This window comes from Asterias rubens, chromosome 2, assembly GCF_902459465.1.
Source record: "Asterias rubens chromosome 2, eAstRub1.3, whole genome shotgun sequence".
In the NCBI taxonomy this organism is placed as follows: domain Eukaryota; kingdom Metazoa; phylum Echinodermata; class Asteroidea; order Forcipulatida; family Asteriidae; genus Asterias; species Asterias rubens.
Window position 1 is genome coordinate 4,057,718 of NC_047063.1, and position 23,450 is coordinate 4,081,167.

The window sequence follows — 23,450 nt, forward strand, 5'->3', positions numbered from 1 at the left end:
ATGTACGTCAATGCGCAAAGTTTCAAATTTCATAACGTTATCTTGTGACGAAGCGCACAAAGTTTAGAATGTAATTTTTGCATAGTGCTTTACACAGAAAGAAAGAAATAGCAAAAACAAAAAATACATCCCTTCAAGATTAGGAGTCAATACATGTAAACAGGTTTTGAGAGCTTTTCTGAAGGTTGCTAATGAAGACGATGCCAGCAGCTATGCTGTGGTCCATTGTGCAAGCCCTGTATAACCCTGGAAACGTGTTCAGGTGGATTATTCCACTATGACCAGCATGACTGAGTCCAATCCCAGACATACAACCAATTCTTCAGATTTGCCCTTTCAGTCATCCCAAATCACACCTCACGATACGTTTGTCTCCGCGCAGTCAACACGCCAAGTTTAGTTCAGTGTACTGTCACTTATTGTATGAATCATTCTTCCGCCCAATAATTGGAAAAAAATTGATGCTGTGTTTATTCTTGAGTTGAAAATAATCCTAGTCAACAAATTATATAGGCCCTACACTACTCGAACGAGCCAATTAATGGATCACACCGATCGGATTGATGTTGTACAATTGCAATGCCAGAACTCTTTACATTGCTTTGACATGCGATAAGCCATATTAATACGTTATGCATTTAAGAGTGCGGTTTGTCATGTGTGTGTTTTGATAACCCTTGTACATCAATAGTGCTGGGTGAATCACCCTATTAATGACGTAAACAATCTAGTACATTGTTCTATGCTCACCTTAACAATTCAAATAAAGTTTGCCCGGGCAGTTTTCCTTGTTGTTTATGACTAGATATTTGAAATGAAAAGTTGCAACTCCTTAACGTGATCTCTCTGCTGTTGCTTCCCAGGTTGAATCGTAAACTTTGGTGTGATCCCTGGCTACACGGCAGTTGATGCTTGTACAGCTTCCGACTGTCACCCACGAAAAAAGATATTAACAAAATAGGGAGACCACCAACATATTATAGGCTAGACAGTTCAGTTGGTAGAGCATAAGCACATTAATCCGTAGTTGGCAAGTTCAAATCCTGCCTAGTCAATATTATTTATTCACTCGAAAAACAAAACAAACATTCAATGATGTGTAGCTTCAAATTGTAGTAAAGAATGAAGCAATGAATGATGATTTCAATCTTTGATATTCATGTTTTGTTAATTTGTTTATTTTTATATCCAGTTCTGAAGATGCCAGTCCTACCGAAACTGGTCACCGTAAGCCGAGCATACTCAAAAGCTTAGACTCCCCACGACCAACCTGCCCACAGCGTCGTGTCACATTCTCTTATGATTTGGACACCAGAGTCGAATACCAGTGTTCAGATTCAGAGTCTGACATTGGTCCCGAAGAGCCTAAACGACACACCGTCTGTGGAGGTGAGATGGCGACAGATAAAGACATCAGGGGGGAGGCTTTCTTCCTGGAGGGCGAGGCCAGAATGAGAGAAGATTACGAAATGGAACCCGGACTCAGCAAAGCAGATAGAAAATTGTCGTTCCCAAACTTCAAAATGGAGGGTGACTACCTGAAGATGTGGGAGCATATCCTTGGAGAGGGCCTGTTTTCCAGCATCTGTTACGACCTGGCACAGCTGGAGCGCGACTTTGACAAGACGGGATCAAGTTCATCGAAGAGCAGCAGCTGTGAGACTCTGGATCTGGCAGAGTACAGCCACACGGTGGACGATAATCACCCTTATGCCAAGCAGTCATTAAATGGTCCCTGTAAGAGCTTACCATCAAGAAATGAAGCGAGGCCCGATAGGGGTGCTGCCCGAAGTCGTTTTGCCACTGTACCGGCTTATCGCCATGACTTCTTCCAACCAAACTGGCAAGTCCAGGACACAGATTCTGCCATCAGAAACCGTTTGTCTATAGAGAGTGCAACTCTTAAGACCAAGAAACGGCCTGTGTCTGAGCCGTCAAAGAAGTTCCATTTTGATCTCCTTCCTGAAGAGGGAGATGTAGTCGTAGAATCCGAAGATGAGGGTTTGGAAACTGCCGACGATAAAACCTTTACAGAGTATTCTGAGATTGACATTATTGAGGCTCTGGTCCGTTCAGGTATGTTGAATGCAGATACATGTAGTGGTCTACCAACAATTAAGAGCCATGATCTAGACAAGACAGAACTTGAGAATAAGGGTAATGAGGAGAAGGAGAATCAATGTCTCTCAAGGTCCGAGAAAACAGAGTCTGGTGTGAGCACCTTAGACACGACCTTGGAGACCTCAGATCAGAGTTTCGATCCAAACAGCATCAGCAGCCATGCCGATCCACTGGACCTGGATTTTGACTTACTTCCAATCGATGAGTACCTGGAAAACAAAAGCCTTGCAGACGACATTCTCAGCAGTTTTGGGATCTTCAGAGACGGAACAACTCAAAGCAGCCCTTTGGAGCCCATTGATGGAAAGTGTGAGATGTTCTCTCTTCCTGGTATGTCCAATGGATGCAGTGACACTGATGATGTCTTCTTCAACGGTGCCACAATGGGTGACTGTTACAGTAGTGGCAGGTCGGCTAGTTTTATCGTAAAAGACCGCGACATTTTAGACCTTACATTTGGACCGAATGAGTCCACCATACAAGATATGACACAGCCAGTGTTCTCAGGAACGTTTGACTCTCTGCACGACACTTCAAGTATTTTCCGTAGTTCCTTGGCCAGCAGTCCAACCAGCTCTGTAAGTTCAGCCTCTTTGTCATATGCCGAATGGAGCGATCTTGAGGCTTTGAACGAAGAGGAAGGATCCATGCTATCCATGGATACAGTGACCACACAGGACACGCCGCCCAACTCCGAAACCGAGATGAACTCCTACCACACCATGCCCAAACAGAAGAAGATTAACTTCATGCACCGCTTCTCGGAGCGCAAGCCGCAGAACTATCCACCCCCGAAACCCAGAAGGACCTGGTACTACCGCTCCAGCGCCGACGTACGCAAAAGCCTTGTGAAGTCCTGCGGGGTTGAAGTTGATGCTGTGCTCGGTTTGGATTGCCCATACGCTACGGTGAGCAAATCCCCAACACGAGTAAGCAAGCGTGGGTTAAACTTACTGGCATTCAGCAAGACAAGCACGAACATGTCGTTTGACTCTGGGGTGGTGACTGGGGATGATGAGGAAGGTCCTTCCACTGTGAGCTGTCGAGATTCCTACCCTGTTGGACATGACTACGAAGAGGTGTACATGAGCAAGACGGAGCTGAAACCAACCTTGTATGAGAGATTGTCGCGTAAGGGACACTACGCTGAAGTCAAGAAAGCAAAAGTTCAAGTTAAGGGAGAAAGCAGTTCAGAGGTAAATAATAATGAAAATAATAACAAGTTCTTATATATAGCCCATTTCACACAAAAACGTCTCAATGCGCTTTGCATTAGTGCCCTGGTCCATCATTCTTTCTCGGCTCCCTAGGGAGTAAACAACCTGGGCAACCATAACACTCCAAAGGCTTTTTCATACACATAATCAACCTCAACCCTCGCAGGTACCCATACCCCTGGGTAAAGAGAAGCAATTATAGTAAAGTATCTTGCTCAAGGACACAAGTGTCAAGACCAGGACCCGAACCCACACTCCGATGACTTAACCACCAGAGCTTGAATTCAATGCTCTTAACCACTTGGCCATGACACTGACCTTCTTTTTGCAAACTTTCTCAGACAATTAAGGATGCTGAGGTTTTGAACTGTAATTAACTAATCTGGTGAGGTTTCTGAAGATATGTAATAAATCTGTTTATCAGCTGTAGGGGTTCTGAGAAGAACCAGAGAGGTTTTACAACTTGACGTTTCAATCAGTATGCTCTGAGCGCTTCAGAGCATACTGTTTGGCACACTAAGTTAAAACTGTATCTTCACGATAGAAAGTTTCAAATCAGACTTTTAATTGAATGTTAATTGCAGTGTGATACTGACACAATTTTCTGTTTGTTTTCCGTTTTGTTTGTTTTCCATATAAAAAGGCCTAACAAAGTATGACAACATGATAGTAGGGCAAGTCAAAGAACTTGCTCACTTCTACATGGTACATTCTCTTAGATGTTTAGTTCTCTTAGAACCAATTAGGCCTAAGTAATTGATTTCAGTGATTTGTATTTAAATGTTGAGTGCTGTGGGGAGAATTGAACAATAGTTTAAGTGATTAGTTTTGGGATGATGATGTAATTAAATGGATCAGGTGGGACCATTAGGGAACCATTTGTGGCTTTGCTCTGTGACAAGCAGTGAAAACTAAACACAGTTACGAGCACAAAAAAGGCTTTTGATGGAAGATATGATGGAAAAATATCATTGTTATTGGACGTTTGCATTTTTCTTAATCTGTTTAAATCTTAAATTGTTCGGTAATTTTCTGAACTTGCTTGAAATGTTTAATCTCTGTTAAGTGCCTCTAAAACCCTTTTGGGGTTACATGTAAGGGCGCTTAAAAAAAAAAAGTTTGATTATTATTTATATAATTATTAAAAAGCAAAGTAGTTCTAAATGACTTATAAAAACGTTCCAGTTTGAACCCATCCTAAAAATTTTAGAATTTATTCTTAGTAGGCCTGTTCGTGATGTTCACAGATGATTTTCCAATATACTTAGTAAATACATTGTACTACATGTAAATAACACCATTTTCAGAACTGACTCCATCACAGCAATGTAGCAATTAAATTAATATTTCTCATTGCTGGACAACCTATTTTGTCTGCACTCTGTTGGTTTTACAAGAACTTGTTTTTCGAGTAGGCTTATTCATGTTATTAACTGATGATGTTCAAATACTTAGTTAATAAAATTACACCATTTTCATAACTGACTCCATCACTGCAATGTACCTAAAATTAATATTTCTTGTTGCTAGGCAACCTATGCTGTCTGCACCCTGTGGGTGAACAAGAACTGCGTGGAGGCGCTGGTGACATTTGATCACCTGACCAAGCAGCTTCTGTCCCCTTACTCCATCGTCCCTGCTGTCAGACAACTAGAGGGGGTTCGAAAGATGAGCTTGGGAGACAGCCTGGATGTTATAGAGGCAAGCGACTACCCTGCTTGGACCAGCATCTTGAATGTGCTGGCAACAGAAGAGTAAGTTCATGTAGTGTCAACTTTACCATAGAAAAGCCTGGTTCATACTTCTTGCGAATGCTTCATGCATAGCAAATTTTCTTGTGTCACAATTTGAAGGGGAGTGCGCACTGATTAATGCTTCACTAAAATTTGCTTCGCATTCGCAGGAAGTATGAACCAGGCTAAAGTCATCATGCTGACGTCCCTGCATGTGCAGCGCACTGGCAGAGCTCAGTAGCTCGGTTTGTCTGTTTTGTTAATTTGTTTAATTGTTTTAGTGTTTGAAATTTTGAGTGGCTTGTCGAAGTTGGTTCAATCCAATACCAACCATCTTCAGGTCATCAGAGAGTTGCTTTTGGTAGATTCGTACGAGTGCTTCACCTCTACGATAGGGTTCTGTAGGTTGGGTGTTCTTGTCCAGGAGAATTGAGAGAAGAGTGTCGCACCTTTAGTTGCGTGTCCGATCAGTTGTACAAGTAAAGGCTGCTTGTGTAATAAGGGCTTGTTATGGATGGTTTCTGGAAGAAATATTTTAAGTTTTCGTTTTGAAAGTTGTTTCTTAGCGACTGTAATAGCAGTCTACCATGCCCTCATGTATTATTTAACCGCCTACACAGAATTTATTATTGCTGTTTTGTCTCAGAAAGTGTGACACATGTGTATACGTATAATTGTTGCCTTTCTTTTAAAATTCAAAATGCCAGGATTCAAAATGCCAGGCCACAATTATTTTGTTGGCATGTATAGTTTTTTAATGTAATAAAGGTATAAAATACTAAAAAATACTCTTTTAAAATGGCAATCACTAACCGTGACAATGTAGTTGCCAGCACTGCCATGTTACATGTATAGCACTTTTGCTTTTACATGGTTTGGGATAAAGCTTATTGAGTGGTCTGTTTTTATATAACCGCATTTCACCAGTCGCTAATTAAAGTAATCACTAATTAAGGTAACTACTGTTGTAATCGCCTAAGCTAAGTCACTGACCGAAACACTCACTAGCAACAACAGTAGATCTTTAAATACCAATCATTAGTTATAATTAAGGTCATTATTGCCGTAATCACCTAAGCTAAGTCACCAAAACACTCTCTATCAATAACCGCAGATCTCTAAATTCCAATAATTAGATTAGTCTTTCTAATCTCATGAACCTTCATGGGGCTGCTGCATACATAAACAATCTCCTTGCTTTTTAACAAATGTGACTAGTTTGTCATAGAAGTGGGGTGCCTTTTGGAGGCTGTAACCAGTAACTGCATTGGTCACTAATTAGTGTTTAACCAATGGCCAAATGAACCGAAAGAGTTATTGGGTACGACCGCCAAAGCGCATCCCTGGTGTATTCCATTTCGGTACCGTTTCCGATCAATGGAGATTTTAACTGGAGATTCACATAAATGCAGGATGAGTAGATATAATACATATGTGTAGTGAAAAAAACTATCCATCATCGAGAAATGTGTCGTCCATAGATCATTGATTAGGGCACAGGAAGTGCCAAGTATCTGAATTTAGAATAATGACGCACAGCGTTAAATCTCGTCGGAGATCCCCCCCCCCCTATACTTCTCCTGCCCATTGCTTCTGATTCTGAATGACCAGTCGATTTGATTTGGTGTTTTTCCCCTGAGACCCAATGGCAGCTGACGCTAAGAGGCCAGAGCAGACGCTGCTCAGTAGTGATTGTAGTTCCTGGGGTTTGTTCATCACAACTGCACTGCTGGTGATTCACATGTCATGTGGCTGTCACTCTGATTGTGGCAGGACCCCGACCCTTCTTAAATTAAAAAAAGTACATTTTGAGAAAAGAAAGTAAAAACATCCAAGATTCGAACCCACTTTCTGCTGAATAGAAACACCAGAGCTTGAGTTTGGTGCTCTTATCCGCTGGCCAAAACACCCTGTTTGTGACCCAACTGATGAAAGAATGCCTTTTGAGCGAGCGAGGCCATCAAGTGTGGTTACACTGTACATGTATTTTGTCCATTAATTCATCTCTCCATTTCAGCTTTCCTGCCCTCCCCGGAACTTTAAAGTCATACAAACTTCCACAGTGGAATAAAGCCAACACAAATTAGCATCGGGTGAATAGTATTTTGCGTAGTATTTTTAGTGACAAAAGGAAACAAATCAATGGGAAATCAAGTTCAGATTGGATGTCCAATTTTGTGTCGGGGGAAATTCTAATTAAGTGACAATTAATTTACCTTTTCTGTCACTGGAAAAGTTGTGCCGGGGTCAAACATAAGCTATGTAGACAGTTGTCAAATACATGTAGGAACAAGACTAGTAGCATGGTTCCCAACTCCTTCTTCTGTTCTTGTCCAGGTCCGCATTTAGAGACTGGAACCAGACTAGGAGGGGATCAATGATACTTGACCATTGACGCATGCAGTACGTGCAGCTGGTTTATCATTGGCATTTAATACGCTAATCTTGTTTGCTGAATCACTGCTGGACACTATTCAAGCCCGCACGCCATCTACCAATTGCTTCATCTTAGCACCTGTAACTTGCAGTCAATAGGAGACTTTCCAACACTAGGTGGCAGCAGACATACCGGGTAAATTTCCATTGTTTACGTAGTTCTGAACATGCGCATAATTCTGAGAACAATGGATTTACCCGGTAAGTCTGCTGCCCTCTATCGTCCCAGAAAGTCTCCCATTGTCTAAAACAGGCTTCACTTAGAGGGCCCAATTTCATAGAGCTACTTAAGCACAAAAAGTAACTTTAGCATAACAAAATTATGCTTACCAGAATAAGGTTGCCAGCTAAACTACCATATCACAGGTACAATTTGCGACTGTAGGCCTATCCTGCACATTTTTGCTTAGCAGAACATTGTTAAGCAATGTTCTCTGCTTAAGGAGCTGGTTGAAATTCAACTCTGATTGAACTGTTCTTTTCTTTGGGGGGGGGGGGGGACACACACCCTGAAATGTCTTGCAACACCTGTTCTTAAAGATCTGCATTGGCTTCCACTTGCGCAACAGTTATCCTTGGGCTGATATCTTCTTTTCAATGCCCTTGTAAAAAGCCACCTGCTTATTGCCCTGAAGAATGACACAATGCAATCACCAACCAAATAGGCACTGATGTGACAAAAGTAAACTTGATCTTGCTTAACTTCAAAATCTTTATCCTCTTGCTGATAGTTTCCAATTCTCTCTAGAGAAGGCACTTTCTCATTCCCTGATCCAATACATCTATTCATCAACCAAATTACCTAACATTACTCAAATTTGCTCTCCTTCAAAACCTTTTTATCTGAGCTTTTATACTTGATTCCCTCTTGTCTTTTTTTTTTTTTTTTTGACAAAGTCTTTTCCTTGGACTTCCAGCAAGCAAATGGCTGTACTTGATCAAGTGTACATGTATGAAATAACATAGCCCTTATTACATGCTAAGCAATTAGCCAATCTGTATTATTATCATTTGATTTTGTTTTTTTGCAGCAATATGTTAAGGAATATTTGGTTAATCAAAATTGTGTTGTTCAATCTTGAGCAGCTCTGTGAGGTTTGACAAATGTTTTGAAAGGCTCTTAAAAGGGAAATTTGTGATTTTTGACCATATAGTTATATATAAGAACTAGAGGGCGCACTGGCCTATATACGTGACCCGGCATGCGCGCAGGCGGCCATTTTCTAAGTTGACAAAACAAGCATTGCACAGCGTGTGTTTGTGCGGCCATTTTGTAAGTTGACAAAACAGCATCGCGTAGCGTTCAATAAACACAAATGCCAACGTGTGTTTTATATACAACGCGCGTACAGAATGGCGCGCGCACAGAATGGCGCGCGCGTGTGTCTCCTTGTGGTTCCTTCGTGTTTGTGCAAGAGGCATCACCAGTGCCCCCTCTAGTTCTTATATATAACTCAATGGTTTTGACCAATGTTTTGAAAGGGCAAGTTCATAATTCCGTGTGAATTATTCTTACAGGCTTCTTTTCTTCTTCTATATTTTGCAGGAACAAATGGACACTGAGCCTAGCAGCTCAAGTGTTACCCATCATCGATAGACTCTTCTATACCAAGGATGAAGCCATCATGGATGCTAGTGTGGGACTCGTCCAACTCCTGATCAGAAAGTTTGGACATGAGATCGAAAAACATCACTCAGGGGGTAAGCTGTGATAGTCAGTCGGCATGGTGAACCCTCGTTTTTAATCACCACAGAACAGTGCAGACACCCTTACAACAGATAGTTAGATACTGCTATTGTTGTTCCACTGCATGGTTCCCTTTCTTATCTGTGGGCACTTGGGCTTGGGCCTTTGGGCCTGGGCTCAAGCTTGGGCTCTAGCTTAGGCATTTAACAACGGATAGTCATACACTACTATTATTGTTGTTTCACTGTTCATTTCATGGGCAATTTTTGAAACCACAGCTTCAAAGTCTTCGGCTCCCCGAAATAGGCTCTGGCTTGAGCTCAAGATTGGGCTCTGTCCAACTCTTTGAAGCCCTGTATTAAGGAAAGCGTAGCACACGCTTTCTGAATTACAGATGAAGCTCAAACCAGGCTCAAGATGATCAGAGCATACTGATCAAAACGTCGAGTTGAAACCAACGGTTCTTTTCAGAACCACCCCCAACTCATACGAGATAGTCATTACATGGTGTTACCGCAAACCTTTCTATATTGTATTTCCACCATGCAAAGTTTCAAATCATACTCAAGCTGAAGCCGTTGTTTTTTAAACGGCCTATGTCTTTGGGAATTATGTTTTACTCTCAATGAAAGAAAAGTCATGTGGTGCTATTTTATAGATGGTCTATTAAAGATTCATTTGTTTGAGTCTTTCTCCTCTTTGTAACTATTGCTTTATATAATTCATGTCACTGTTTTATGTTACGGCTTGCACCTATAGAGGCTCCTGCATTAGGGGCTATATAAATGTCTTGTTTTTTGTGTATTACTGTTATTATTATAACAGACATTGTCACGGTGCAGCTTTCTTGTTGTTGCCTCCCCCCCCATTCAATTCATTGTATGTGTTGTGGCCAAGCAGCCTAGAGCACCATCTGGCATCTTGAACTTAACTTAACTTAACTTTAATGCATTTATAAAGCACTTTAACACTGTTTCAAAGCGCTGTACAGTCAAGAAAAACATTAAAATGCAGGATTAAAAAACATGAGCAAATGTAGCAATATGGTTTAAAAAAAATACACAACAGTTAAAAAAATAGCAAGAATTTAGTAAAAACATTGCATTACAAACAATCATATTACACAGAATAAAATGGCTGCTGGTTGCGCCGCAATCCCTTGTTAACCATCACAAGGTGCTGCTGTATTTAAATGAGTTTCATAACCCAAACATAACATAAAAGATTGAGCTTGCCATATTATTATTATTTAATTTTTGTTACTATGAATAATCTGAGTGTGGATGGCAAAAGCCATGGCCATTTTTTATAAACAATAAATATATCATTAATTTGCATTCTGTGCAGGGAAATATGGCTGCATATGGCTGGAATTGCCTTTACAATAATGTGTTGCGAAGCTGATAGAACGCAGTTTTTAAAAATATCTATATCAGTGTGATGATGCTGAGCGAAGGATTGTAACGAATATCTCCATCCAATAATTGGGGTGGCGGGAAGGTCCTAATTAGTCCAGCTTAATGCATAGCTGGCAGAAGGCCTGTGACATTTTGCTCGAACCTGTCATCATTCACATGTGTTGGGGCTTAGTCAACAAGTTTACTCACTCGTATTCTTTTGTAAAAGTTGCTTGTCTTTGGTTGTTGTTTATGTTTGTTGTTTATGTTTAGTGCCTGTCAACAAGCACGCATGCTCTACATGCAGCACCAATTTCCATAATTATAGTGGCATTTTTAATTGGTGTTGTACTATTTGTGGTGTAGGTGGGTCGGTTGTCAGGAAGTTCAGTCTCAAATGAGTATTACATATCACAAGGGAGATTACGATCTACCAGTGTGAACGTGCCAATAACTGGGGCACGTTTTGGCGACACCGACCCGAAACGTGTTTGAGCTTTGGTCATTGATTCAACCCGAACCCCCTCCTTAGGTATATATCGGTTCATTCATTTTTGTGAATGATTATTAAATATCACAAGGTAGATTATAATCTACCAGTGTGAACGTGCCCATATCTGGGGTGAATTTTGGTGACCCAGCCTGAAACATGTTTGAGCTTTTGGTCATTGGTCGAGCTCTTGGGTTCAACCCAAACCCCTCCCTCCTTAGGTACATGTATATATCGGTTCAATCATTTTTGTGAATGAGTATTACATATCACATGGTACATTCTGATATACCAGTGTGGACGCGTCCATAACTGGGGTGCTTTTTGGTGACCCCAACCCGAAACATGTTTGAGCTTTGGTCATTGGTCAAACCCAGCTCCCTCCCCCTGTTATGAATATTGATTCAACCATTTTTGTGAATGATCATTTGTAATAGGTGATATTGTTTCTTTTTACTTGTTTGCTTATTTGTATAATAGCTGTTGTACTGTTATTACATTACATGTAGCTTACTTTTCATTTATGTTCTGTGTCTGGATTTCTAATTAACTTCAAACAATAACAAATATCTTTAGGCCTTGAACACCTACATGTATGATTGATTTGGTGCATAACAAATAGGCCTAGTTGTTGGTTATTGTATAGGCCTAATATGTGTAAAATTGTATAAAAAGTGTGGCAAACAAACTATGGATGACCTTTTTATCTCCAAACAAGAAGGTTAGTCAGAGTAGTTTTCCTGTGAGCAAAGTGCTTGGAGTAACCAGTGCATGTATTGTAATGATATAATTTCACTGTAGTCCCAAATCACTTTGAACATCACTGATATGAACAGGGTATAGTCACCATGTTAGTTCTTTATCTTGGGCCACACCCTGTTTCACTGCTGGAAGACATCAGAGTGCTAAGAAGCAGATCTGTCAGTCAGTCTGTTTGTCCTCACCCCTTCCTCTCAACGATAATCCTAGCATTCAATAAATATTTTTTTTTTTTTTAAATCCCTATGTGTTTATCCCCCTCCTCCAGGGCTGTTCCGCACTCGTTTCCGAGACGACTGCCGGACCTGCTTCATGTGGCTGAGCAAGTTGTACAGTCGGGTCAGCGACCTCATGAAGCGAGACTCCAGGCGGGAAGATGACCTAGACAGCCTGCTGCACCTAGCGCTACTCAGCTCGCTGCGAGAGTCGCTCAAGGCGTTCAACAGCAGAATCTCCAGGGGTGTGACAATGTGAGGTGGGTAAACGTAGCTCAGGCCTGATACTTCTTGAAGGCGGTTGCTATCATGTTCTTTTGTCATTGCCTTGGTGCCCTTGAAATGCAACCGGACTCGAGGCTCTTGTGTTTCTGATCAGCAGAGTGTGGGTTCCAGTCCCAGTCGTGACACTTGTGTCCTTAAGCAAGACACTTAACCGCGATGCTTCGTCCTTTCGATGATGGGATGTAAAGCCGTTGGTAAAAGAACCCAGTGCATTTGTCGAAAAAATAAGGGCTTCGCTGCGCAATTCCTTGTTAAACCGCAACATCTTGCGCCACAGCACCTTGTAAAACCATACATTGTGTTTTTAAGGAATTTGTCTCTTACTTCAAAACATAGCTCGAATTCCCTGTAGGAAAAAATACTGATAGGCCCCCTTAGAGGTGTGGTAAGGGTGCTACATAAGAACCTTGTATTATTATTAGTATTAAACAAAACTAATAGTATAGGATGTTGATACCTACTGCTCATATAACACAACAACATGTATCGTCTCTCTGATACTAAGCTCCTAAGTGAGCAAAAACAGACCCTCCTTAAAAAAGTCATAACTTGCCTTATTCCCCCCGGTACTAGAACGAAGAAAGTGCGAGGGCTTTAACCTTAAGGAGAGCCCACGTAAGCCAAGGTAAAATAACAAGAAATACAGGCCCGTCATAAGTAGGTTACTCATACCAGTCATTCTCATTCTGTAGGTGGAGCCCTCGGCCTCGGGCAGTTGTACCTAAATCACGTCGCTCAGCTCAACATCAAGAGAAACGGGGGAAGAAAAAACAAAAACGGAAGGGTAAAAGGATTATGTGAAGTGGACCGTGGGATCTGGGAAAGTTTTCTTTGCACCCTCTGGGAGAGGAAGGGCTGGTAAGCCGTCAGATGAAGCAGGTGTCAGATCTCTGACCCCAGGGTTGGCGAATAGCGAGGGGTCTTTACCAGGGAAATCTTCACACCCTGTTCATCCCTCGGGGCGGGCCATTTTGTTATTTGGTCATCATGGGCTTGACGGTGTGTCATAATCGTGGAGGGGGTGGACAATTTTGATAGAGATACGTGAAGGGGTACATTGACGTGGGATATTTGTTGATGCAATAAATAAGCTGTTTTCCTGTTACAGCAAAATTGACGGGATTTTCGGTTCAGTTTTAGTGACAAGCCTGGGCTTTTTATGATACCCATTGGTTTATGACTACCAATATACATTGATGGTTTAATTTTAATGGATAATGGTGCTAGATTTTCCAGATTATTTGTTGTAAATATGAGATAATTGCAATATAATATAATTGAGAAATAAATACTTTGACAAGTATAATTCTTTTGATTTATAAAAAAAAAAAGACTAACAATAGTTTTTTTTAAATTTGTTCATTTATTATTATGCCTATCAATTAATTTGTGTTCGTCTTCTACCAAATTTTACAGGTGCCAAACAAACTCCAGGACCACGCAATGAAAACACATTTCTTAATGAGATTTAGATTATTGTAAATATTGTATTCAGTTTCCAGTTGATCAAATTGTTGTAAATAATGTTTGTCTAATAGATTGTTGCTAACTGAAGATGGAATAATTGCCAAATGATTTAATCATGAATATAACATTGCGCCTTATAGCTTGTACATACATACATACCTACAAACATACATACAAAATACATTAGTAAATAAAAGTAATAAACAACAGTCACAAAAATATTTAATCTGCAACTCTTAAAAATAAAATAGTATTATCAAAACAAACATTGTAGGTATTGAAATCGTTATATCGGACAACATTTTTTAAATAGGATTCAGTTAATTTTATTATTTTTTTATAACCACTTTTTTGCCAATGAGAAATCAATAAATAATGCAGTAAGGATAAATGAATTGATTACGTTCTTGTTAATAAATTAATTGATTCATTAATTAACAAATATATTGAGTAATTAGCCTATTGTATTAGGCCTATTGTATGAATGATTACAAAGTTATATTTTGTCAGATATGATTGATAAACACTAGGTTGAAAACATCCTGTACATATTACAACAATGTCTTTAAAGGGTCTATGTACTTTTTGTAGGACAACAACACAATGTCCACAGATTTACATTAAACTTATACAGTTTGAATATATTGATAGTAGAAAGCTTCCCTGAAAATATTACTTGCTGAACTGCTGTAGTTCTTGAGAAATGAGTAAAACAATGTCATGAAAATAATGTTCGTCTCGGTGATCATGAGACGAAAATTATTTTAGCCTGTAAAAACGTATATTCGAGACATTGTTTTACTCATTTCTCAAAAACTACAGCACCTCAGCAACTAATATTTTAAGGTACACTTTCTACTGTCATTATCTTCAAACGGTGTAAGTTTAATGTAAATCTGTGATTATTATGTTTTGTGTTACGAAAAGTACCGAAATCCTTTAAGAATTTAAATTACCTTTGATGTTATGAACTTAGTGGTTTATAACTTTGATATCAACACTCAAACTGCACAGCACCATTTCCAGATCGTTTTTTTGATCACCATTGTATGCCTAGTCATCATCAGCACTATCATTCCATGCCATCCTCAAACTCTGTTTTACTATCATTTTAAAATCCCTGGTATTATGATTAAATCTCAAGTTTACTGTTGTTAAACTGGTTGAGTCAGTGTAATTTCTTAAGGCAACCCTAGTTATGTGTACATATTCTGAATATTTTAAATCGTACCTTAAATTGTTGTATATAATACGGACAAATTATATTTCCAGATGTTTTTATATATGATTAGTGGAATGAAACAAAAGAAGTTGTACTTCAGTTTTAATGCAATTATGATAACTTTAAGCATAAGTTTACATTAATATACTGTTAGTTAGGACGTTAACTTTTGAAAGTTTTAACCATTGGTTAAATGGTTAGTTTTAAACAGTTAGTTAAAGCATGCTACTAACATAACTCTCTACACCCCTGCTGTATGTACCCATGTATTTTTTTTTTAATGCCATTATATATAAGTGAAAGTGGAGGTATACAAATTGACAATGTTTGATTACGAAAACCTTTAATGTGGATGTAAAACATGGTCTGTCCTCTTTATAGTATTCTAAAGGCTTGGAGACAGGGCACCCAACCAGTATCAGAAGGCAACATCTACCCCTTTTCTCAAACTACAGGCGGAGCTTCGACTCCTGCTTGCGCTTCGTCTGAATACTCCATGGTCCGACTGTTTGAAAGCCCTCCACGAAATCACACATTCACAAAACAACCAAGCCATAGCATCGATATGGACCATATGAGAATTATCGACTCATTTCGGAAGTAATGGCTTCAACTGTGGCTGTTACTAGAATGCAAAAGAAGTATTCAAAGTTGTCACTGCAGATGATAGCCATTGCAGTTGCCAAAGTCACTTGATTGGGACGCTGCCACACTTCATAGTGAACAGTTTTCATATTTCATAGGAGCAAAGACATTACAAAGGAGGCAGGCTTCACTGTAATCCTGCCAGTTGTCAACCCATGACCAAAGAAAGAAACTTAAAAAGAAAGTTTCTTTCTTTATTGTTTTCATAGCTTTGAGCCTTGACCTTAAAATGGCAAAGTTTAAATGAATATACATTTTCAAATAATCAAAATTTTACCTTCACTTTTAATCAGGAAATTAATTTTGTAAAGAGAATCAAGTATCTCAAACTACATGACTTTGCTGATTATTTTTTGGCAGATACTTACAGCTGGCTGTGCAGTGTACCAGGCACATTATGTACAAAGTGGATTTGGCTGGCATCCAAATGTTAGTAAATGTGAAGCTATAAGTTGCCTGGGTACTAAGAAATTAATATTGTGGCTGCCATTTTGATTTGTATAGCAATGCTGCGCTTAGTTATTTGTTTTTCATTCATCCTATAGTCGGAAATTGTTTTAAAATGGTAAAATCATGTCTTATATTTTACATGAAACTTACTTCAGGGTTATAGACCCAATAAATTTGTTGCCAACTGCAATTTCTTCGCAGATACACACAAAAGTATTAAACTTTATCCTTGCAGGTTATTTGATGTGCATCAAGAATGTGCACACAATTTCCCACCGAATAATGTCAGTTCTGTACTGTCCAGAAATTCACAGTTTTTATCCGGTTACAACCACACATTTTCAGGTTTAAGCTATTGAAAAAACAAACATTTTCTTTCACTGCAGGGACAGCTCAATTTGCACAAATTACAATAACGCAATCTGCGTCCTCCAAGTTAAATTTTGTTGGTCCACACATTATCTTGTCTTGGCATTTTTCACAACCAATGCTGGATTCATTGGCAGACTTGAACAATAATATTCTTTGTTTCTTTGTTTTAATCATTAATGTATACTTAACCTAAAATAATTGTGACTGAAATAATCAGATGGTCTTGCAATAATAAATTATGTGAAAGTAAAGTAAACCGTGCAATTGTTTCCCTCTCATTCTTTCTTGACAGCGTAAAGAATCGCGTTGACAATGCACATGTATACGGTGTTCGCTTTGCCATGTGTATCTTACTTAGTGCGAGTAAAATTTCGTTCGGAGGACAAGTCCGGCTTAGTTACGAAAGAATCTGTCATGCTATCTTTTATCTTCTGCCTCGGAGTAGATAAATAATAAAACAGTATTTATAAAGCGCCAAATTGGATTGCCGTGCGTGGCCAAGCGGTTTAAGAGCACCAAACTTATCGCCAGAATGTGGGTTCGAGTCCCAGTAGTGACAGTGTCTTAAGGCAGGACACTTATCTATTGATTTGTCCTTCGGATGGGACGTAAAGCTGTAGGTCCTGTGTGTTGTTATAAAAACTATCTTTGCGCATAAAAGACCCCACAGTACACACTTATTGCAAAGAGAAGTGGTTTGCCTCGGTGTGTCTTTTTATTCAATCAGGATGGTTTAAGTTTCAAGTTGTAACAAGTAGCTGTGCTTTGTAGACGAGTCCCTGTTGTTCGAGGGAAAGGCCGAGATCATTGTGTTCAAGTCTGTGTCCCTGTTGTTTTAGAGTCCAAGTCCCTAGGGAGACCAAATCCCTGGGAGACCGGACTCGAGCCCTCCAGTACTGGGTGGAGTCTAAGATTAGCAATGGTTGGAACATACTGTGTAGAGTAAAGGACCACTCTATAGTTGTCGCTAGACTTGTATGTCGAGTAGAATCTAATGTGTTATTACTCATTACTGACTGCAAGACATGACTGAAAAACTGACGTAATTGAGGTCTTGGTTTTCATTATGCGTTCTGCATATCAATAGGGGTTACAAGATTCTGTTCATTGGGGTACATGAACTGACCTAATTGAGGTCTTGGTGTTTATTATGCGTTCTGCATATCAATAGGGGTTACAAGATTCTGTTCATTGGAGTACATGAACTGACCTAATTGAGGTCTTGGTGTTTATTATGCGTTCTGCATATCAATAGGGGTTACAAGATTCTGTTCATTGGAGTACATGAACTGACCTAATTGAGGTCTTGGTGTTTGTTATGCGTTCTGCATATCAATAGGGGTTACAAGATTCTGTTCATTGGAGTACATGAACTGACCTAATTGAGGTCTTGGTGTTTGTTATGCGTTCTGCATATCAATAGGGGTTACAAGATTCTGTTTATTGGAGTACATGAACTGACGTAATTGAGGTCTTGGTGTTTATTATGCGTTCTGCATATAAATAGGGGTTATAGCATTATTTTGTTAACAACCGGTCTACTTACTTGTAAGTGATTGGAAGTTAAGTCATTGCAAGGTGCCATTACGTGACTCAAACTGTGGTGACTTGATGTTGAAACTCGTGTCCCTGGGAGCCAATTACCAAACTTAGATCTCTTGTTAAAATTAACTTCAGCCTTGGTTGTGTTGTAACCACAAGTTGTGAGTGGAGTTAAATTTGGCTGTATGGATTAGAAGGAAGTGTTAACTGCCTGGAACATTGAAAAGGGTTTCATTATTATTAGAAGCCCCCCCTCCTCCCCTCACCCTGCCCGTTCCGAACAAAGACGCCATGATTACCTATGGCTTTACATTGCGCTTGCTATTTAAAGTAATCGCCACCATTATCTAAAGTGACTCATGGGAGGACGTCCTTGGAAATATCCCATGTTATTATTTCAAGCACAAGTAACATCACAGGGCTACCCTGTTATGGAAATTTGTGCTCGCAAGCCAGCCAATCGGATGCTGTCATATTGTGTACATGATCTCACTCCCACATGCTTCCAATTACACCTGGTGATCAAACTGGGTCAGGAGTTTCTTCAGTGACGAGTTGACAGTGATCGCAGTATAATCACGGGAAACTTGTTCACTTGAAGACCAGGGCCCAATTTCATAGAGCTGCGCAACGGTCGACTTGGTGCTTATCGGGCGCACCTAGCACATTTTTCATTTCATAGCCTTGATTAAGCAATTTTATTTGCTTATAGTGGCAAGCAAGCAAGCAAAAAGGGTCCTTAAAGCCCCATTTCTGCTTAAGCACTCTGTTTAAGCATAGAGCGAAATTTCATAGAGCTGCCTGTAACGGTCGATTTTGTGCTTATCGGGCGCACCTAGCACATTTTTCATTTCATAGCCTTGATTAAGCAATTTTATTTGCTTATAGTGGCAAGCAAGCAAGCAAAAAGGGTCCTTAAAGCCTCATTTCTGCTTAAGCACTCTGTTTAAGCATAATTGCTTCTCATCACCCAGAAGCTAGTACCTGTGTGAAGCATAGATTGTTGTTGTGATTGATTAGCAACCTGTGCTCCCATTTAGCAGCCGGTGCTGCATACTTCTAAGGAGTTTATGAAGTTTCATTCCTGCTTCAAGGCCTGATGTTTCATGGTCAAGTGGTCAATGGTGCAGGGCCTAAGCTCTGTTATTTCTGATCAGTAGATTGTGTGTTAGAGTCCCGGTCTTGAAACTTATGTCCTAAACCAAGAGATTTTAACTAGCGTAATGTTTTGTCCTTCGGATGGGATGTACAGCCGTACGTCCCGTGTGTTGTGTAAATTCATTTCATTTCAATTTACATCTATTTCCACAAACACATTTCCACAAATAATACAGAACTACTTTGTTATGTATAAATCATGTGAAACAATCCAGTACATAATTGATGTTGGGAGAAGGGGTTTCTGGTGTGGTTGGTTGAAGATTGCATCACCACACCTTGTAAATTATTACTGTACATAGTGCTATATTAACAAATGTCTTTTTTTGTCAAACATAGCCGCACACAACTTGTAGACAAAACAATGAGCACTTTGATAAAGATGTTGCAAATAATCTGTAGTGGTTTTGTCCACACAGGAAGAACAATATGCAACTAGAATACACAATCTGAGAGGCATTACTGACAGTGAGTCTTCTCTGATTCAAATGTGGGGAACAAAAGGTGATATCTTTCAACCACAGTACTTCAAAGTGAACAGTTTCTCAAAATGCAAATTACTATTCAAAGCTACTGTACTTCTACCCAAGTAACTTTTTATTGCCATTAACTTTTAGAGTCATTACCAATCATATACGACAGACCCACTGGTGCTATTATTAACAGGTTGCAGAGAGTTTGGCTTGCAGGTTTTGAATGACAATAATATATAGTATCAAATGATTCAGACGGAGAGAAAAGTGATATCAATAGTGGTTTCAGCTTGCCCAGGGCCAGTTTTACCGAGCTACTTTTTTTCTGACAGCAGAAAAGGATTTTGTTTTTATAAACAGTCCCGGGACTAACTATAAAACCCCCAGCACTTCCTGAGAAAACTTATCTTTTTTTATTTTCTTGTGGGGTTGATACTGGTGACTCAACAGTTACCACAGGCCCCCAAACTATGTTACACTTTGTTGAAATATTGTTACGGAAAACTGAAACGTGCTAAATTTGCAGACTCACGGTTCCTTGAAGCTCGAGTTGCACAAATTTTGAGGGATTAGGTTTTTGAGGTATTGGTCAAGGTTAAGTTGTTGTCATTTTTGACATGATCTTACTAAAAAATCAGATTAATATCATGCCTGTTTAGAGGCACAAACACAGAGTAGGGGGCTATAGCTGCTATTGTTTGTGCAGACTGAATCATTCTTTGAGCATTGGTGACTTGCATCTACACAGAAATAACCCCACATATAATTTATAGGGAAAAATTAAGTCGTGCCAAGATTTGTTGGTTTAACAAACAAACCAAAACGCTCATTAACTCCAACGACACAGGATGTGTAGGCTTGAATTTTCGGACAGATGTTAAAACGGCTACATTTTGGATTTGAGACAGAATACACAGAGACAGTTGCATATACCCAGGGTAGCCATAATTACAAAGTGAACACCCCTCCCCCTTTTCCCTTGTTATACACTACCTAGTATCCACACAGACATTTCCAATTCAATTGAATACATCCTATATATGCTGGTCAAAGTGGAAATATAATTTAACGCCAACAGATGAAGGGATTTGCTGTGAATTATTTGCTGGCAAGTGGAACTCCCAAACTGGAAGCTTATTAATACTGACTGAATACATCCTCCTTAGATCATAGTTGAATCTCAAGTTCATCAGGGAGTGGGTGGGTAATTCCATAAAGCTGCTTAGCACAAATAATTCATGCTTAGCAAATACAGGTTACCAGTCAATCTGGTAATGGATGCTACTTCTCTAACAGGTTCCCTCACACTATTAGCAGATTTATCTAAGTGTTGTATTTATGTTGTGCTGGCCTGCTCTAAAGTGGGCTGATGCTTCACTGCAGGCAGAGTCTGTGAGGTGGGTAATTTCGTAAAGCTGCTTAGCACAAATAAGTCATGCTTAGCAAATACAGGTTACCAGTCAATCTGGTAATGGATGCTACTTCTCTAACAGGTTCCCTCACACTATTAGCGGATTTATCTAAGTGTTGTATTTATGTTGTGCTGGCCTGCTCTAAAGTGGGCTGATGCTTCACTGCAGGCAGAGTCTGTGAGGTGGGTAATTTCGTAAAGCTGCTTAGCACAAATATTAACGCTTAGCAAATATAGAGTACCAGTCAATCTGCCTGGTAATGAATGCGTCTTCTAATTCCCTACTCGTACTATTAGCAGATTTATCCAAGTGTTTATGTTGTGCTGGCCTGCTCTGAAGTGGGCTCATGCTTCACTGCAAGCAGAATTTGTCAGGTTGATAATTTCCTAAAGCTGCTTAGCACAAATATTTCATGCTTAGCAAATACAGGCTACTATAGTCAATATGCCTGGTAATCAATGCTACTTCTAACAGGTTTCTTCGTACATTTATCCAAGTATTATGTTGTGCTGGCCTGCTCTAAAGTAGGCTGATATGCTTCACTGCAAGCAGAATCTGTGAGGTGGGGTTAATTTCATAAAGCTGCTAAGCACAAATAATTAACGCTTATTACCAGTCAATCTGCCTGGTAATGTGCGAATGCTAACATGTGTTTTGTTATGAAGTGCGCTAGAAAAGTGGGGCCCAACTTTGGTATACAAGCAAAGTTTGTAAGGGAAATTTATCTGACAATAATCTACGCACAATCTTACCTTTGGGAGCATTGTCTAGACTTTATGTTAGTGTTTGTGTTTGTGTGACGTGAAATAAAACGACTGTTCAGTGAATGACGCAGGGCGATTGCAAATTACACGCTTCCTCTGAAGGAATTGACTATAGTTGCTAGGCAAAAAGACATAACTTACGATCTTGGTAAAGGCTGTACGTAGCATCAGGGAGGTTGAAACATAGTCACTGTTAGCTGGCAATGTAGGCTGTCATTTGAAAAGGTCAACAGTCTGTTTAACCTGGGTGATTTCCTATGATTGCTTAGTGTAGTAGCATTAAAGGTATGGTTGGGTACCAAACAGAGGATGGTCTCGCCAATTAACAACCTGGGCAAACTGTAAGCACAAAAACTTGCCAAGTACAGAAAAATATTGCTTAGCTGAAACTTTATATATACCAGCCGAAATTCCACACAGTTTACGTTGGTGCAACTGTGCCCACTCTTTAAATGCTTAGCAAAGAAATTTGGTAAGCAGTATTTTCTGCTAAGCAACATTATGAAATTGTCCCCTGGAGCAAGATCTAGTTTCAGACTCCTCCTAATTCAACACTGTCTGGCGCATAGGGAATGAAATGATAATGCTTGCATCTGACAGTTCACTAGGCAACATTTAAAGACACGTACATGTACACTATTGGTAGTTGTCAAAGACCAGTCTTCTCACTTGGTGTACCTCAACATATGCATAAAATAACGCCTCTGAAAATTTGAGCTCAATCGATCGTCAAAGTTGCGAGATATAAAAGAAAAAACACCCTTGTCACATGAAGTTGTGTGCTTTCAGATGCTTGATTTTGAGACCTCAAATTCTAAATCTGAGGTCTCAAAATCAAATTCGTGGAAAATTACTTCTTTCTCGAAAACTACATTACTTCAGAGGGAGCCGTGCCTCACAATATTTAATACCATCGACCTCTCCCCATTATTCGTTACCAAGAAAGGTTTTATGCTAATAATTATTTTGAGTAATTACCAATAGTGTCCGCCTGCCTTTAAATAACATAATGTTAATGACCAGATGACCGTGGCCTATTTTCCTGGAACTATGTACATAAGCAGACAGTGGTGCTTGAACATTTTATTCTCTAGAGGCGGACATTTGCGAGAAACCAGTTGCACAGGGACCAATTTCATAGCGCTACTTATTGCCACAGAAATTTGCATTTCACAGCACCCTTTAAAGTACGAGATTATAGGAGAGATGTCCCCAATGCACAATGCTTGGTCCAGTACATTTGACCAGGTTTTAGGCCAGAAACCTTTTTCTGAATAGCACAAAATTTGTTAGTGTTGTTGGTAATTTTCTGTGTGTTTAAGCAGCCAAGCTCACAACCACAACTCATTTTTAACACGAATTAAGGAACATTCCCCGCCTTTTTTACACCCAACTTGCTCACAGGAGTTTCAAAGAGTGTGAAAACTTCTGAAAAGTAGCCTTCAGACCTGGGTTACTCCCTTTTTAAACCCATTTTAACGGAAGGTTAGCAACTTGTAATATGCCCCACCCCCTGTAGTGTAACGAGGACTGGTATCTCTAGGAGGAAAAAACACCAGGGCCCAATTTCATGGAGCTGCTAAGCATGAAAATTCTTCCTTGATA

At 39.7% G+C, this 23,450-nt stretch overlaps 1 protein-coding gene across 5 annotated transcripts in view; it reads left to right on the plus strand.

Annotated features, from left to right (window-relative positions):
• Window positions 1-14,429, plus strand: part of LOC117302549 — a 63,439-nt gene extending 49,010 nt beyond the window's left edge. For all 5 annotated transcript variants that reach the window (XM_033786556.1, XM_033786535.1, XM_033786550.1 and 2 more), the window contains 5 exons: window positions 1,193-3,317; window positions 4,869-5,092; window positions 9,054-9,208; window positions 12,109-12,315; window positions 13,033-14,429. In XM_033786556.1, coding sequence (XP_033642447.1) covers window positions 1,193-3,317; window positions 4,869-5,092; window positions 9,054-9,208; window positions 12,109-12,314 — 2,710 coding nt within the window. In that variant the 3' untranslated portion in view covers window position 12,315; window positions 13,033-14,429. The remainder of the gene's footprint in view (window positions 1-1,192; window positions 3,318-4,868; window positions 5,093-9,053; window positions 9,209-12,108; window positions 12,316-13,032) is intronic.
• Window positions 14,430-23,450: the final 9,021 nt, after the last annotated feature.